The 17,636-nt window shown below is 42.7% G+C and overlaps 1 protein-coding gene across 1 annotated transcript in view; it reads right to left on the reverse strand.

Moving 5' to 3' along the window:
- The window catches only part of SORCS3 (sortilin related VPS10 domain containing receptor 3), a 689,619-nt gene that overhangs the window by 151,196 nt on the left and 520,787 nt on the right, over positions 1–17,636 (reverse strand). The window contains exon 8 of the mRNA XM_004700938.4: positions 12,520–12,638. Coding sequence (XP_004700995.2) covers positions 12,520–12,638 — 119 coding nt within the window. The remainder of the gene's footprint in view (positions 1–12,519; positions 12,639–17,636) is intronic.

Here is a 17,636-nt window from a genome sequence, read left to right on the forward strand (position 1 = left end):
CTAACTTCAAGGCTAACTTCAAGGTGAGCAGTTTGAAACTACCAGCCTCTCTGTGGGAGAAAGATGAGGCTTTATGCTTCCATAAAAATTCACCATCTCAGAAACCGACAGGGGCAGTTCTACTCCTTCCTAAAAGGTGCTTCTGAGTCATAATTGACTCATGGCCATGAGCGAGCTTACTCTTGCTTTTCTCTACACAACACTCTTGTTAGCAGCAGCCACTCAGCCAGACCCCCAACTCATGGCGACCCCATGAGGGGAGCACTGACTGGTGCAGCATACACCATGACTGGTGGTGGATCAGACAGACCACAGTGTTCCACAGGGCTCCTGCTAGTTGCTTTTTGGAAGAAGACAGCCAAGCCATTTCCTAGGGGTTAAAATGCTTTACAGAGTATCTTTATCAAAGATCATCGAGGATGGATATGATGTTGTAGATTCAGGCATCCAGCTCTGCGACAGCCTGACTCTCTACAAACCCTCCGGGCTCAGGTGGCCATGTGTTTTCAGGGTTCCTATACTCTCCCTGGACTTGACTCCTAAAAACCATCTCTCTCTCTCTTTCTCTCTCCTAAGAGTCCAAGTCATTGTGTACCCTCTCCCAGCACAATACAGTCTAATGGGGGGCAGCTGGAAAGTCTCTGTTCTGCATCAGAGAATTTGTGTTGAGGATTTGGAAGAACTGGAATGGGCTTCTAATCCTTGAGTTAACTTTCTCCCAACCACAGGTATACTTTTTTTAGATCAGGATTTTAGATCTGCTTTCTCTCCTGACATTTACTATTAGAGGATACACCAGAATCCTTTTCTTTTCCATCTTTCTTTCTCTTTTGTAATGAATCCAATTGCACTCAAAGTGAAGCATCACTCATTGGGTTCTCCTACTGAGGATGACCTCCTGGCTCAGGAAAGGAGGAAGGCGGGGCAGGGCTTCCTACAGCCCCTCCCAGACACAGCATCTCTAATGAAGGCTTCCTAAGCCCCTGGGCTTCTTTCTCCATCACATTCCCTACTAACCACTCTCAGGAGCACATTACGGAAGGGCTTTTAGGGCCATTGCTGAACTCCTATTCCCCGGGATATGCACAGGAAAGGCCACTGCATGAGGAGAAAAGACAGGATTGTTCAACTGTCTTGGCTCAGAACAGAGAAACCAATGTATCACTCCTCCCCTGCCCCTGTGCAGGAAAGCCGATTTCTCTTTTAACCATGTGGAACTACATTTCAGCCAGGCACTTCACTATTAAAACAAGAGCTCTTCTGGGAAGGATTAGCTCCTTTTGATTTCACTACAAAAACCCGGGCCCCGGGCCCCCTGCACAGAAAGGCCCTGACAGATTAACAAATGTCACTGCTCTCTGTACATTGCCAGCTCAGCTTCCCCAACAGTGTGAGATCAAACACGAGCTCCCCTCCAGAAAAACCATCAGGATGGCTAGCCACATGCCACTCTGTCAACAGGAAAACACAAGGTGGTGTGGAACTTCTTTGGTCTCTCTAGATGGGAGGGGCTGTGTGGACTGACTCTGCCACCACATCAAAGATCCGGCATGGAAAATGAGAACATCTGGCCCGGAAAAGGGAAGTTATGACCAGGCAGGGGAAGCATCGTTTATGGAGGCAGACCGGGGAGGGTGGGAATTTTGCTTGTCATTATGAAGTTCATAGTTTTCAGTTCATTATGAAAAAGGAACCTCAGTTTGGGGTTTGTTAAACTGTGCTCTCAGAAGTATATGCATTTGGTTACCAGGACCTACTGATGGGTAAACATCCATGCATTAAGTGATTACACCATGTTAGTTACTCGGCAGAGAAAGGATGGGAGGTTGGATCACAAGCTTCTTTCCCAGTGGTTCACAGGCTATGGGTCATTGACCTACAGAGATAGACAATGCAGTGTTGTACTAAATGGGGATCAAATGGACGGGCGTACAGAAATTCTACACAAAAAGCAAGAAACAAAGTAAAATTGTGCTCTGTAAGGAGAGGCAGCCTATGGAATCCCTGGATGGCATATGTGTTGAACTTATCCACCCGCTAACAGAGAGGTTAGAGGTTTGATTACACCCAGAGACGCCTTGGGAGACTAACCTGACAATCTACTGGAAAATCAGCCATTGGAAACTCAATGGACTGCAGTTCTCCTGGGACACCCATGAGGTTGCCATGAGTCAGAAATGGCTGGATGGCATCTGGTGAGGAGACGGTGGTGGTTATATAATCCTTTGTCAATTTGAGAGGATTAAGAGGGTGGACTCTAGCCTGTCAGTCAGGTCATAGCCAATGAAGCCTCTGTGCAGGCATGGCCTTCTCTTGAGGATTCCGGGAACTCCTGTATTCCTCCTTGGAGGCGGGAGACACTCTCTCTCTCTGCTTACTCCCTGGGAGATGTTGCAGCTGACAAGACACACAGAACTACACTAGTGCCCTGAGCTGGGGGAACCACATGGAGACCCTGGCAGTGCTGAAATGCTTACATCACCACTGGATCCACAAGATTTCCCACCCACTGGCCTGTGATCTTCCTGCATTTGGCGTTATTGCATGTGTTTCCTGAGTCTGAAGAGGACTTTTGGTATCTGATTTGAGTCTGATTGGTATCAGACATATGGGCTGATATTGGACTTACGCACCTGATCTGGACTGGGCTGGGATGTTTTCTTAATGTACAATTCCTCTTTATATAAAGCTCTTTCTTATACACATACGAAATGTCTCTAGTCTACCCAGACTAACACAGAGACCTGGAGTTCTACCCTCCCGGACTCTCTCTCCTTTATTTTTAGTGGCTTCTTAGGCTCATCCCCACTGACCTCCAATTTAAAACCCATGAGAAAGCACTGTGTCATACAGGAGGGTGGGAGAGGGGAAAGGGGTAGACCGGTCTCCTCTGGATATTTTTCCCTTGCCTTCCTCTCTCCCATATACCCAGCTAATCTGTCCTCATCCTTGATGACTTGGTGCAGCCTGCCACTTTCAGGAAGCTTGTAAGAACCATGCTCCAGGGCAGGGTGAAGTATTCCTCTTCCCTCCAGGAGCACCACGCGTATCCACTAATATAGTACTCATCACACTACATTATAATTGTTCAGTTGTCTGTGTGCCCCACTGGGCTGAATGTATTTTAATATATTTAAATGAATGAATATAAAAAGGACAGTGAATACCATAATGGGTAATTCCTGGACAGCAGTTTGATAAAAATGCAGAGACGCTCCACACATGGCCATTTCTCATGCAGCGAGCAATTGCCAATTACCTTAAGTTGTCTTATATTGTTAGTTGGCGAGACAAGATTCCCTTGCTTGAAAAAGATAACTCTCTGAGAATAAGGATGGTGTCTTATCTTCTCCGTTCAGTTCAGCTCAACAAACATTTATTGAGTACCAGTCATTATGCTAAGTGCAGGGAAACAATGATGAATAAGACATAATCTCCGCTGTCATAGAGTTTATGGACTTGGCTGGAGAGATGGAGTCAGAATGGATAAGTAGTCAGCACAAGCGCTTGGTCCAATCCCGAGAAGATTTCCTGGGGGTGCTGCCTGTGAAAAATTCTTAAAGGGTGAGGGAACCTGGTAACATTAAGGGCAACATGTGTGGCAAAGGGACATTCTCCAAGCAGAAAACAAAACTATAGGAAAGATATATGGGGTGAGGAGTGACAGTGGGTATGTAGAGATTGAAGGGTTTGTTTTTATGAAGGGTAAACTATATTAATAAAAAATATACATGGGGCAGCAACTAAGGCATTCTTATACATGAGACTGAGGGGAGAGAGGGTAGGTGGGATTGTAGAGGGTTTGGAGGCAAGGATAAAGAAGTTAGGTTTTCATTCTATGGGGGATGAACAGCCGCTGGAGACGGGGAACTTAATTTTCATTTGAAATAAATTTATTTGGAAGTAGTGCTGGCAGTGGATTTGGGGGTGGTTGCCTGGGAGCAAACAAATTAGTTAATCCACTTTTGTATATTTCAGAAAATACATGATAAGGGCTTATAAATGCTATTAAACGGCTAAATAATGGTGGAACTTACCCTTTTTTACTCTCATATATCACCGCAGGGTAGCCAGGAACACAAGAAAGAGAAATGCTAATTCCATATTTAAGAAAACTATCTCTTGGAGCATAGTTTATATGCAAAGCGAGCCGTATGCTGTGAACGGCACATGACACAGGCAAGCATCAATGCAAACATGTCGACTGTGACAAATCTTAGCTCAAGGCAAAAAGATGCACAGTTCTCCAAAGCTGATGTTTCCCGGGGGCAAGCGGACCATCTTTAATTTAGAATGGATGCAGTCTGGTCAGGGAGAGCCTGTGGAAACGAGTCGTCAACAAGCTCCAGAGCCATGGTCGCGGGAGCAGACCCCTGTGACTGACAGCATCATCTTGGGTTCAACAGATGCCCGCTGAGAGCCGTGTGGGATCCCTGTAAAACTGCAACAAAGCTCGGATCTTTCATGAAAGTAAGCTTCCTCAAATATACTGCTCAGGACCAACTCACATCAGCAAAAATGAATAAGGGTTAAAAATGTAGAGATAAAAATTAAAATTATAAAATAAAACAGCAAAGAAATGGAAACGCTTAAAAAGATAGGGAAGGACAGGAAAAGGAAACACAGCAAACATTCTTCTAGGAAATAAATGAAACCGGTGATCCTATGGCTAGGAGCAAAAGTAACATATGTCATGGAACTATTCTATCTACAAGTGAAGAATTTGAAGCAGAAATACAAGAGCTCAAAGAAGATATGCTGTACCCAAAAAAGTTACATAAAGTTTAAAAAAAACTCACAGAAGCGAAGCAAAAGCAGCAAAATAAGCCTCCACGTTGCCGAATACTCATTCTGGATAATGTGGGCTACGTTTGCTCAATTTTATTTCATTTTCCTCAACAGGTATGTGGAGTTAAAGAGGGTTAGAGAAAGAAATGATAGTGCTCCTTTGTATTTCATGTCTGTGCTGTAGATTGTAGGTCTTCTAAAAAGATCTTCCAAACAATGCAGTGAAAGAATCTATTTTGAGATATAAATCATAAAAATGTTGATAAATTCAAATCAATAAATAAAATCAACTAATGAAAGCCACTCATATTCCAAGGGAAAAATCCATGCAGTGTGACCAAGAACAAAACATGCAGTAGTATAAATTAACTGGTATTCAAATATAAAGGAAAGGGGTTTTGGATATCCAGGATAGAATAATAACAATATAAAAATAAATAAGTAAACCAAGACATTTAAAAGTAGACAATATCAGCATGGCCACATGCAATAATATTCCATCATTTCATCCTGGAAGTTAATGGAGTAAAGAGAATGATATAAATATTTTATACTCTGACAAATGCTACTAAAGCACAAAGGGAAAAGAAAAAAAAAACATCTTTTCAACATTCAAGGATAAACCCATTTTGAAGGCCTTATTATAGAAAAATACTTTGGAACCAGCAAATAAATTAGAAAGCTAGAGTAAAAGAAAGCCATTGCTGGTAATGGTTGAACGTATCTACCTGTAAGATGAAAACCTGTACACTGTGAGACTGAGGCTTCAGAGCAGAATGCAAATGCTTGGCGCAGCATAATTCGCAAACATGGGCTTGGTTAAAGAAGTACAGTGCAAAGTCATACATGCATACTATTTTTTTTCACCTTTTTTCCAGCCAAGGTTCATGAAACATTAAAGTCTGAAAGAACTACACGTATTTTCAGATAGGATGATAAACAAAGAGCAGATAATATAATCAACCAGAACTGGATGGTCAAAATAAAAGACACAAACTCACTGCCATTGAGTTGATTCTGACTCATGGCGACCCTAGCGGGCAGGGTAGAACTGCCCCATTGGTTTCTCACACTGAATCTGTACGGGCAGAAAGTCTTGGCTTTCTCGCCTGCAGTGGCTGCTAGTTTTGAATTGGTGACCTTGCTGGTATCTCGTATTCATTCAACCCAGGCTCATAGAACTGGGTGGTGGAGAGATTCAAAAGAGAGGGGAGGAAGACGTCATGCATTCACTCATTGCCATCAAGTGGATTCGAAAGCATAACCACCATGGAGGGCTGGGTGGACCTTTCTCCGGGTTGTCTGAGTCTGGAACTCTTTACTGCAGCGGAAAGCCTCATCTTTCTTTCTCAGAGCTGCTGCTGGTTTTGAACAGGAACATACTAATCTTTAAAAGTAGGCAATTGGACATTCCTTTACTGAAGGGTTGTGGGGAGGAGATGAACCAATCAGGGTGCAGGGTAGCAACGATGAAACATATAACTTTCCTCTAGTCCTTGAATGCTTCCCCCCCCCCCCCCCCCACTATCATGATCCCAATTCCGCCTTACAAATCTGGCTAGACCAGAGGATGTACACTGGTACAGACAGCAACTGGAAACACAGGGAATCCAGGACAGATGACTCCTTCAGGACCAGTGGTGAGAGGGGCGATGCCTGGAGGGTGGAGGGAATGTGGGGTAGAAAGGGGGAACCAATTATAAGAATCTACGTATAGCCTCCTCCCTGGGGGATGGACAGCAGAGAAGAGGGTGGGGGGAGATGTCGGACTGTGTAACTTATGACAAAATAACAGTGATTTGTGAATTATGGAGGGTTCGTGAGGGAGGGGAGAGTAGGGAGGGAGGGGAAAATGGGCAGCTGATATTAGGGGCTAGAGTAGAAGGCAAATGTTTTGAGAATGATGAGGGCAGTGAATGTACATATGTGCTTGACACAATGGATGTATGTATGGATTGTGATAACAATTGTACGAGCTCCCAATAAAATATTTTTTTTTAAGTCCACATAATAGGAAGTCCATCGTGATTGTCTCAAAGAAGGTTTGGTATGCTATATATGAAATTATATTCATTAAGTATATGCATTCAAAACTATCAAAGTAACACACAGGCCCCAAAGCAAAGAAAAGGAATCATACAGTGAGAATTAAAAAATGGAAGAAGCCATGGTAACGGAATACTCAGCACCCCTGTCAGAACGAAGACACAGCTCTCAGATCAATCACCACACATGGTAATAGTCCCCCTCCCATTAAATCCTGATGTCCAACTGACTTACAGTTGTGCCTTCTTGCTGTATATGCAGTGGTTTGCTGTGATACTCTTACTGTATTTCGATCTTAGCTAATGGATAGCAAAAGTAGCATTTGATTTGCATTTATTTGATGGTTAATGAAGCTCAATGCTTTGTTCATGCTTAGCAGTGTTTTGCATGATCTGGGACATTATGTATTACATTTGCTCCTGTTTCATTCATGTTGTTGTTCCTCGGTGCTGTGGGGGCGGTTCTGATTCACAGAAACTTTAGGGACAACAGAACCAGACACTGCCTGGTCCTTTGCCACCCTCACAAAAGTGTCAGTTCTTAAGCTGGTCCTTCGGGCTCTGTGGAATCTGGCACTCAGCTACCTTTCCCACCTTCCCTCTACACTCTCCTCAGTCTCATTTGGCTGGTTTCTTCTCATCTCTTTACTGTAAATATTGCCAGAAGGTCAGCAGTTCAAAACCACCAGCCACTCCACAGGAAAACGATGAGGCTTTCTACTCCAATAAATAGTTACACTTTCAGAAACCCACAGAGACAGTTCCACTCTGTGCTACAGGCTCTGGACGAGTCAGAACTGACTTGGTGGTAGTGGGTTTCAAGTTCAGTTTTAGATCATTTATCTTTCCTGTCTCTATTCACTCCCTGAGTGACTTGAATATTGTGACTTAAAAAGGCCTTTGATGTGTTTAGGGAGTACTTGAGTAGGGTCCACTGTCCATCTGCTTCCTTAATACTAAAACTATAGATATATGTACATAGACCTATTTCCCCCTCATTGTATATAAATATAGTTACATATGTATGTGCCTGTATTTAGATCTCTATAAGTGCCCTTTGCCTCCTAGTTCTTTCCTCTATTTCTTTTTACTTTCCTCTTGTCCCACTATCATGTTCAGCCTTCATTTGGGTTTCAGGAATTCCTCTCAGCTACATTGTCCTTATCCATCCCTGCCAGACCTCCTACACCCTCCTTGCCATAGATATTTGGTCACTTGATGTTCCCTTGTCCCTGAGTTTGTTAACATCCACTTCCTTTCTCCCGCCTTTCTCTCTCCCATGTCTCCTGGAACAGTCATCCCATTGTTCTCTCTTCCATGTTGTTTATCCTGCCTATCCCTTCCAGGTAGACATGCAGCAACAACAATACGCACCGACACAAGACTGAGCACAACAACGCAACAAGAGAAAATAAAACAATAGCTACAACAACAACACCTCCCTCAACACAAGAACACTTTGTTCTAATAATCCGACAGTCTGAGATGCTCACCTTCCTGACATGATCTCTGAAGACAAAGCGGGTGCATATGCAAATGTGGTGAAGAAAGCTGATCGTGCATGGCTATCAAAAGAAAAGTGTCTGGGGTCTTAAAGACTTGAAGATAAACAGGCGGCCATCTAGCTGAGAAACAACAAAGCCCACATGGAAGAAGCACACCAGCCTGTATGATCACGAGGTGTCAAAGGGATCAGGTATCAGACATCAAAGAACAAAAAACCATATCATTGTGAAGAAGGAGGTTGTGCAGAGTGAGGACCCAAACCCCATCTGTAGGCAACTGGGCATCCCCTTACTGAAGGGTTATGGGGAAGAGACAAGACAGTCAGGGTGCAGTGTAGCAATGATGAAACATACAACTTTCCTCTAGTTCTTTAATGCTTCCTCCCCTCTCACTATCATGATCTCAATTCTACCTTACAAGTCCAGCTGGACTGGAAGATCTACACTGGTACAGAGAGGAACTGGAAACACAGGGAATCCAGGACAGATGAACCCCTCAGTACCAGTGGTGAGAATGGTGATACCAGGAGGGTAGAGGAAAGATGAGGGGATCTACATATAACATACTTACAAGGATCTACATATAACATACTTACAAGGATCTACATATAACATACTTCCTGGGGAATGGACAGCAGAGAAGTGGGTAAAGAGAGACATTGGACGTTGTAAGACATGACAAAATAATAATTTATAAATTATCAAGGGTTCACCGGGGAGTGGGGAGAGGAGAGGGAGGGGGAAAGGAGGAGTGGATAATAGGGACTCAGGTAGAAAGCAAATGTTTTGAGGACGAGAGAAACAAACGTACAGGGTGCTTGACATAATGGATGTGTGTGGATTGTGATAAGAGTTGTACAAGCCCCCAATAGAATGATTTAATTTAAAAAAGCACAAAATAAAAAAAATAAAAACCACTCTAACATTAATAAAAAATAAATTTAACCATTTATATCAAAAAGAAAAATACCTTTGATAGGCACTCAAAACTCAAACTCCCTGCCATGGAGTCTATTATCAATTCATAGCGACCCCGATAGGGCAGGGTAGAATTACCCCCGTGAGTTTCTGAAACTGTAACTTTTTACACCAATAGAAATCCCAGTCCTTCTTCCTAAGAGCAGCTGGTGGTTTCAAACTGCTGTCCTTTCAGATCTCAGCTCAACTGGTAACCACTATGCCACCAGTGTTCCCCTTCTATATGCACACAGTCTTCAAATGTATATCTCTAGTTTGGCTCTCCCATTACTATGCCCGACCTCCCATCAGGCCTGCTCTAAGACCCAGTCTAAAGGAAATAACTGCCCACACCATACATCTCCATAGGACTCAAAGTCATGCAAGGATTGGCACACCTGGCTCTTTGTCCCTTCTGACCATATCTCCCTCTCCCTGACTGCTCAGTGAGAGAAGGTCCAATCATAGAAGATGAGGTACACTAGACGAGACCTCCCCAAGTCATTCTGAACAAAAGATAGCACACTTTTTATACACCCAATATTCACAAACTCTGCATCATTTTTATCCATAATGCTTTTCATCATCTGATACAGCTGGTGTTGCTGTTAGGGGTCATTGAGTAAGTTTCCATTCATGGCGACCCTGTGTACAACAAAAGACAACACTGCCCCATCTTCTGCCATCCTCACAATTGTTCTTTTATTTGAGCCAACTGTTGCAGCCACGGTGTCAAGTCATCTTGTCCAGGGCCTTCTTCTTTTTCACCGTCCAAAGGATCTTTCAATATTGCAACTCAAGGCTTGCGGTTTTTCTTTAGTTCTTTCCGTTTCAGACATGCCGAGTGTGTTCTTCCTACTTTGGTCTGCTAACTCTAGGTCTTTGCACGTTTCATTATAATACGGCATGTTGTCTTCACACCTTGGAGCACTGGGGTGAAGTCTGGTCCCTCTTTTCCTGTGGAGATATAAACAATACCCTCCCTTTGGGTGGGTTAGTGCCCCGTGCCCCCGCTACCCATTTCTTCCTTATTTTCATCGTTTTTTTTGTTCCCTTTCCCCACCTCCTCCCCAGTTGTCTACCATGTGCATCCCTGCATTTGATCTGGTTCCTGCCATACTACCCGGTCAATGTCCCTTTGCTTTCTTCACGAATGATGTTCCTGACGTCATCCCATAGCTCTTCAGGTTGTCTTGTCATTAACGTTCAATGCAGCAAATCTGTTCTTGAAATGTAGTGTAGCTCTCGTGGACTTATTTTAATTTTCTTCAGGTTCAACCTGAGCTGACATACGCTCGATTACGGTGCTCTTCTGTTTCATGTCAGCGCTGGCCTGGTTTTAGTTGGTGATATTGAGTTTCTCCATAGCCTTTCCCACTGCTGAGTAAATTTGATTTTTGTGTATTACATCTGGAAAACTCCATGTGCATAGTAGAGCTTTTTTTTTTTTTTTTGCATTGAAGACATCGTTGTGGTCATGTGATCTCCAGCTTCATTTCAATGATGAAGACTATATTTACCAACTAATGTTCCTTCCTCTTTGTTTCCAATTTTTGGAATTTATTCCAAGCATGAATTATTACTAATGCATCTTTTTGCGTTTTCGATCAGTTGGAAATCATTGGTAGAATTATTTAGTTTCATCATCACTTGATTTAGTGGTTTGTGCTTAAATTTGAATAATAATTCTATTGACTGGATTTCCTTCTATTCAGCTACGCATTATACTATCACAGACTTATCCTATCATTGATATTATCCTAGCATATATCTTATAGATGGATATATAAATGACAATAGATCGTAGACAATAGGGTGAAGAGCAAACATTTATGTAATACTAGGTTTCCAAGCACTATTGTAGTGTTTTACAGGTAGCATGAACGAATATGATCCTCACAGCAATCCACGGTATAGGTACTACATCAATCCCTTTTTTATGAGAAAGTTAAATTAGGCACACACACAGCTCAGCATGGCCCAAATAAACACTGGCAATTGGGCCCCAAACTCTGAGTTCTAAAGCACAACACGAAGCAGTCTTTCATTTCTGTGTATATGTGGACATGTGTCATATATCATACACATGCACACTTTTTTCCCTTGTCTCCCTGTGAATGAGAGTATGAGCTCCACTAAGAGACTGTTTGTTGTGTCCTTATCTTGTTCCTCAGCACCCAAACATCAGGCCTTAAGCATGTGTAAATGCACCAGTCGATTAATAAACTTTGTTGAAAAAAATGGACTTCATATCCCTTTCAAATAATAGAAAAATTAATGCTGACTGAAGGAGAGCCTTCTGTTTTCTTCTAGTACAATAAGTAAATGTTTCCAAAAAATCCCAAATCCTAGATATGTGCCTGCAAGGGTTATAAGACACATTATCAACACAAGGAGAATATGAAAACCATTGCAAACATGTTCAATTCTAAGCCACATTTTTAGCAACAATTTTGCAAGGGGCATCATTTATATGGCATTCACATGAACAAAAGAGCAATCAGATTGGTACGCTCACAACTTAACTCTCTGCTCCGATTTTAAAATACCAAGTTAAAAAGAGATCAGAGGGCTTGGCCTGTAACTACAATCAGAGGAAAGGATGAAACACTGGAGAAATGACCACAGTGAGTGACGTTAGCAAAGGCTATGGATGCATTTAACCTGTTGACATAGACCGATTTCCAGGTTTCTCTCTTGAGTGACCTGGTGGGATGTAGAACCACCAACAGTGTCAGTTCAAGGAAACTGTTGATTCCAGTGCAACACCTTGGCTGAAAAATTGAGGTATATCTGTCTACAGTATCTGGGAGAAGCTAGAGCTCCTTGATTTAATGGGGCGGTGCTTAGAGCCATGGGATCGCCAAGGCAATAGGTATGAGGTGCAAAAAGGAAGGCCAAGAACAGTGTCATGTACAGTGTATTATGCGTGTTCAATGAATTCTTCTGAGTAGGAAAATGGTAGTGTCTTTGACCTGCCAAGACCTGGGAGGGAGAAGGGAAATCCTGTGGTTCTGGGTTGTGATTGAATTGAGAAACAGAAATCTTTTAAGCCACGTGGATGTCCTCCCAAAGAAATTAGGGCCCAGAGAGAATGAGGGCCATTGCCAATAGCTCCTCATTCCCTTCCTTATTTCCCTGAGGGGATACATCCTTATTTCCCTGATAGGCAGCTCTCATTTCCCCTCACTCTCTCTACCACGGATGGGCCTTTCTGAACTTACCTGAATGAAGATATACTCATCCTGCACAACCAGGGAGCTGATGTCAATGGAACGAGCAAAGGGCCCACTGCGAGTCGTCTCGGCGCATTCCTGGATTCTGCAGGTAAGGTAGTGAGCATCTGAAATGGGACCACAACGGGACACTTAGACACAGAGGGGAGATGGCAAGCACCGCTCTCAGCAGCACGTATAGCTCTACATCAATGGGAACCGATGACGTAACTGAAAGCAACACTAAGCTTTCATTCCACCGCCTACAAAATTATTAACAATTACAAAGAATGACAGTATCCAGTTTAGGCAAAGGAGAAAGGAAAGAATTAATTTAGCATCTCATTGGTATAGCTTTTTGGAAGGAAGAAACTGGAATGTTTGACAGAATTTTAAAAGTGCAGATTTTCCACCCAGCAATTCTCATTCGAGGGAAATTTTCCAAAGAAACACTCTTCTTTTTAGCAAGGGCAAAGATGCTCATTGTGACACGCTTCCAACAGTGAAACACTGGAAACAGGCTAGATGTCCTGAATGAAGGACATGAAGGACATTTCAATGAACCAAGTACATCCATGGAAGGAGTCATGGTGGCACTGTTGAGTAAGCCATATTATAGAGCAATATTATAGTTCAAAGAGTTAGGTAAATATATATGAGGGGTTCCCCCGCCCCCTCAAAAAATGGTAAAAAGCAATGCTGGGCAGAGCTTTCATAGTACACATTTTTCCTACTAGGCAAGCATCGAGGAACTCACTCCTAGGGCACCCAGTGGCGTCACTTGGGAAGATTCTCTCTGGCCAAAGTGAATTTTTTTTTTTTAAAGCAGGTTCACTTGAATCTCATTTTTTGTGATGGCTGATTTAAGAGGACAGCTTTTGGCTGTAAAATTTTGTTTCCTGCTTGGGAAAAATGCTGCCAAAACTGTTGTGATGTTGAACACAGCTTAGAAGGACAGCGCTGTGGGAAAAATTCAAGTGTACGAGAGGTTTTCTCATTTCAAAAAGGGTGAAATGTCAATTGATGACAAATCTCATTCTGGACGGCTGTAAATTTCCTGAACAGATGAAAATGTCGACAATATTAGTTCACTTGTGCTCAAAGACTAATGACCGACCATTGAAGAGATGGGGAAGTTATCTGGACTATCTTAGAGCTTGGTTCAGCAAATTTTAATGGAAGATTTGGGAATGAGAAAAGGTCACTGCAAAATGTGTGCCTGGGATTCTGACTAGTCAAGAAAAAGAGCTTCAAATGGAAACATGCCATGCTTTGAAGGAACAGCTCTGAAGTGACCCAGACCTTTTTTTCCAAGGTCATTACTGGAGACGAGATGCGGTGCTATTCTTGCAATCCTGAAAGCAAACATCAATTAAGCCAGCAGAAGACGCCATCGTCAACTCATTCCAAAAATCAAAGATCAAGACAATGATCATTTGTTTTTTTTGATGTGAGGGGGGAAATGCATTTGGAGTTCGTTCCACCAGGTCAGACTGATATGCTTTCTATTTAAAGGTTCTGAAACGATAGCATAACAAGGTGCGACAAAAAAGGCCTGATCTGTGGCAGATGGAGAGACTGCTTTTGTCACCACGACAATGCACCTGCTCACGCAGCCACCTCAGTGCACCAGTTTTGGGCAAAAAACAGCATGCCTCTCTTGCCCTATGTACCTTACTTCCCTGACCTCACTCCTTGTGACTTCCTTTTGTTTCTGTGAATGCAGAGGGACCGGAAAGAACAGCGATGTGATGACTTAGAAGAGGCGAAGGAAAAAAGGAGGGAGGTGCTGTCAGCCATCCAAATAGATGAGTTTGAAACATGTTTCCAAGAATGGAATCACATATTTGAGAAATGTAGTGAGTGTAATGGAGAGTAGGTGATAAGGTTGTTTCGTTAAAAAAATTTAAAATACATAGCTTTGAAAAAAAATCCGTTTTGGGGAGGGTTACCCCTCATATGAAGCAACATGGTGACTTACCCGAGATGCTTTGTACTGAAACTTAAAAATATATATATTATTCAGTGCTTTAATCTGCTTCCATAAAGATAACAACAGCCGCGAGGGCCCTATGAAGCAGTTCGATTCTGTTCAGTAGGTCAATTTCAGTCAGAATGAGTTGAGAACACATAATCACAGAGTGACAGGCGTCCCTGCACGGTGAGAACTGAAAACAAGCGCGACCGCTAACAAGAAGGTTGAAGGGTCTGGTCTATCCAGAAGTGCCTCCAAAGAAAGGCCTGGTGATCTACTTTTGAAAAACCTGCAACTGAGAATCCTGTCGAGCACAATTCTATTCCGACGCATGGGACCACGACTGAGTCAGGATCAATTCCCTGGAGACTAGTTACACAGCCAGACTGGCAAAGGCCAGGCCTCACAGAGGGTGGAAAGCAGTCAGAGAAGGAAAATGCAAATATTTTTTCACTAAAGCAAATGATTGAAAAGTCTTAAGAGTGTGTCAAAGGCAGAAAACTAGGAAACCTGGAAAAGCCCTACGATCCAACTACATTCCAGCCTTGGCAGGTTTCACTAGAGTGTGATTCCGTTTAGATGGAAATAAAATCTTGCCTTCTCAAATATATAGATTTGTGTTACAAATGCACAGAAAATAAGGTTTAAAAATACACATTAAAAAGTAGCCATGCCTTTGGGAACAGGAGTGGACTGTGGGAACAGGAGTAAAGTGGGGCATTTGGTTTTCAAATTGTATCTACTCCTCATTTCTCTTAACCTCTTAACCAGACAGTTGTATTTATGACCACAGGTGAAAAAAAAAAATCAACCACTATCTTTCACATTAATGATGTTTGTATGACAGCAATGGACGCTGAGGTGTGCGGCAAAAGTAATGATGGCTGTGCGGGTTACGGTTATCTGTTAACTTGGGTAGGCCAGGATTCTCAGGGGTGTGGCAGTTATGTAATGATGCAATTTAACGGTTGTGTAATGGTGCAATTTGAACGTTGTGTAACATTGTAATCTGGCAATTATGAATCAGCATAATTAGGCGGTTATGTAAGGATGTCATTAGCTTCCATTATGTAATCTGACCTGGTCATCCTCCATTTTTGAATAATAACACTGATTTTCACACAATGACCTTCTCTTTGGACCCTAACTCTGTATGCAAGAAGGGGCTTCAAAAACTTCACAAAAAATTTGAATTGAAAACCCCTCAAGGTCTTTACTGCATTTCCCACAAGATTGTATTTATTCACCTGTTGTATGATTGTTAAAGTCATTTTTAAAGGGTTCGCCACCTAAAACCTCCTCATATACTCTCACCAAAAACCTTGGCCGCAGCCGTCGCTGAGTGGAGAATCTTAGACTTGGAACGGTCTTCTGATTCTGTGGCAGGCTGGCCCCCCAAAAGACTATCTCTGCTGTGAGCTGCTCCACAAAGTCAACTTATCTCTATTTTTAATAAAGTCTATTAGCTTTGCGAACCACAAGCTAAACATGTCCCACTTTGGTTCTCAGTGCACAGTCAGACTATCTGCCCGCCAACTCAAACCCGGGCGCTTTTCTTTCTTCTGTATCCCACCGAATTGGTTTCTAAACCTTAAAGATTCCATCTCAGTGTCTCTTCTTTTCAGCCACCAGCCCGATCAAGTCCTCATCTGACTATTTCACAACAAGTGTTTGTGTAGATCAGCAGTTCTCAACTTTCCTAATGCCGCGACCCTTTATACAGTTCCTCATGTTGTGGTGACCCCCCCCAACCATAAAATGATTTCCGTTGCTACTTCATAGCTGTAATTTTGCTACTGTTAATTGGACGGCCTCTGTGAAAGGGTTGTTCAACCCCCCAAAGGGGTTGCCACCCGCAGGTGGAGAACCGCTGATATGGATGATAGATGAAATGACACAGCCCTGGGACAGAGCAAGAACCAAAATACCAACCCTGCCATCCAGTCAATTCCAATTCCTAGCATCCCTAGGACACGGTAGAATCACCCCAATGGGTTTCTGACACAGAAATACTTTACAGGAGTAGAAAGCCTATTCTTTCTCCTGCAGAACGGCTGGTGGCTTCAAACTGCTGACCTTGGGGTTAGCAGCGCAACCTACCATGCCATCAGGGCTCATCTCTGTCTGGAGCATGCAAACAGGACTAAGTTCAGAGACATTTTATGATGCTGAATTCATACATTTACTCATCAAAGAGGTAGCAAATGTGATGACTAACATACTCTATCTTAACTCAAAGCATACCCGGTCCCACATCGGGCATACATCATAGGTAGCTTACCTTACCGGTGGATAGCTCAGAGTGATGTGGCGTCCCCTCTGTGTTGAAGGAGCTCAGGAGCTCGTCTGCCACCAGTAGGTTTTGATACATTAAGGTAAACAATTTTGCTTACGGAGCTAGCCTCTTCTGGTAGTTTTGGTAAGTTTTACCAGTGGGCATCTGGAGCTTGTTTACTTGCACAAACGACATGACTAAGCATTTGTCTTTGGTTACTTTCAATATGGAGTTTCTTTTGCTCATATCAATCTCCAAAAGCCAAGGCTGGATGAACCTCTCCTGGCTCAAAACCATCAACTGTCCTCAGTGCCCTGGGACAAAGCCCAAATGTCTTATTATAGGGCAGACGGCCTTTTACAACTAGCCTGCTTAACTCGCCTACTAAGGGACCAGGCAAATACTGCATAGTCATGAAAGGAGGTAAAATGATGAATTGTGCCTTACAAGTGGCCTTGGTACCAGGTAATCCTGAAGAGCGGTGAGGTCAACCCTGAAATGGAGAGCATTTGCCTCAGGGCAGCCTCTCCCCGGCTGCTTGTTGACATTCAGAATTAAGACATACTGAGATAGTCAAGAAAATAAAAAAATCTCAATTTCTCAAATGGAAACTTTCTGATTATATATATACACACACATATATATATATAAACAGCTATATTAACAGCTAATTCAAAAGTATATATATATGGTGCAAGCTTAACAAAACAAATCTATCAAACACATAAGACCCAGGATTCACTTCTTTCCAAGTATTTGTTTTGTAATTAAGAATTTCATCCCTCTCCTACCTTTGCCAGCAAAGGACAGCCCTGCTTGACCCGATTTCCAAGACTAGCTACTCCTAACCCCTCTCTAAGTACTGCCTTTATTTTC

The sequence above is a fragment of the Echinops telfairi genome, unplaced genomic scaffold (genome assembly GCF_000313985.2).
Source record: "Echinops telfairi isolate 266 unplaced genomic scaffold, ASM31398v2 ScPeMD7_70;HRSCAF=299, whole genome shotgun sequence".
Lineage (NCBI taxonomy): Eukaryota > Metazoa > Chordata > Mammalia > Afrosoricida > Tenrecidae > Echinops > Echinops telfairi.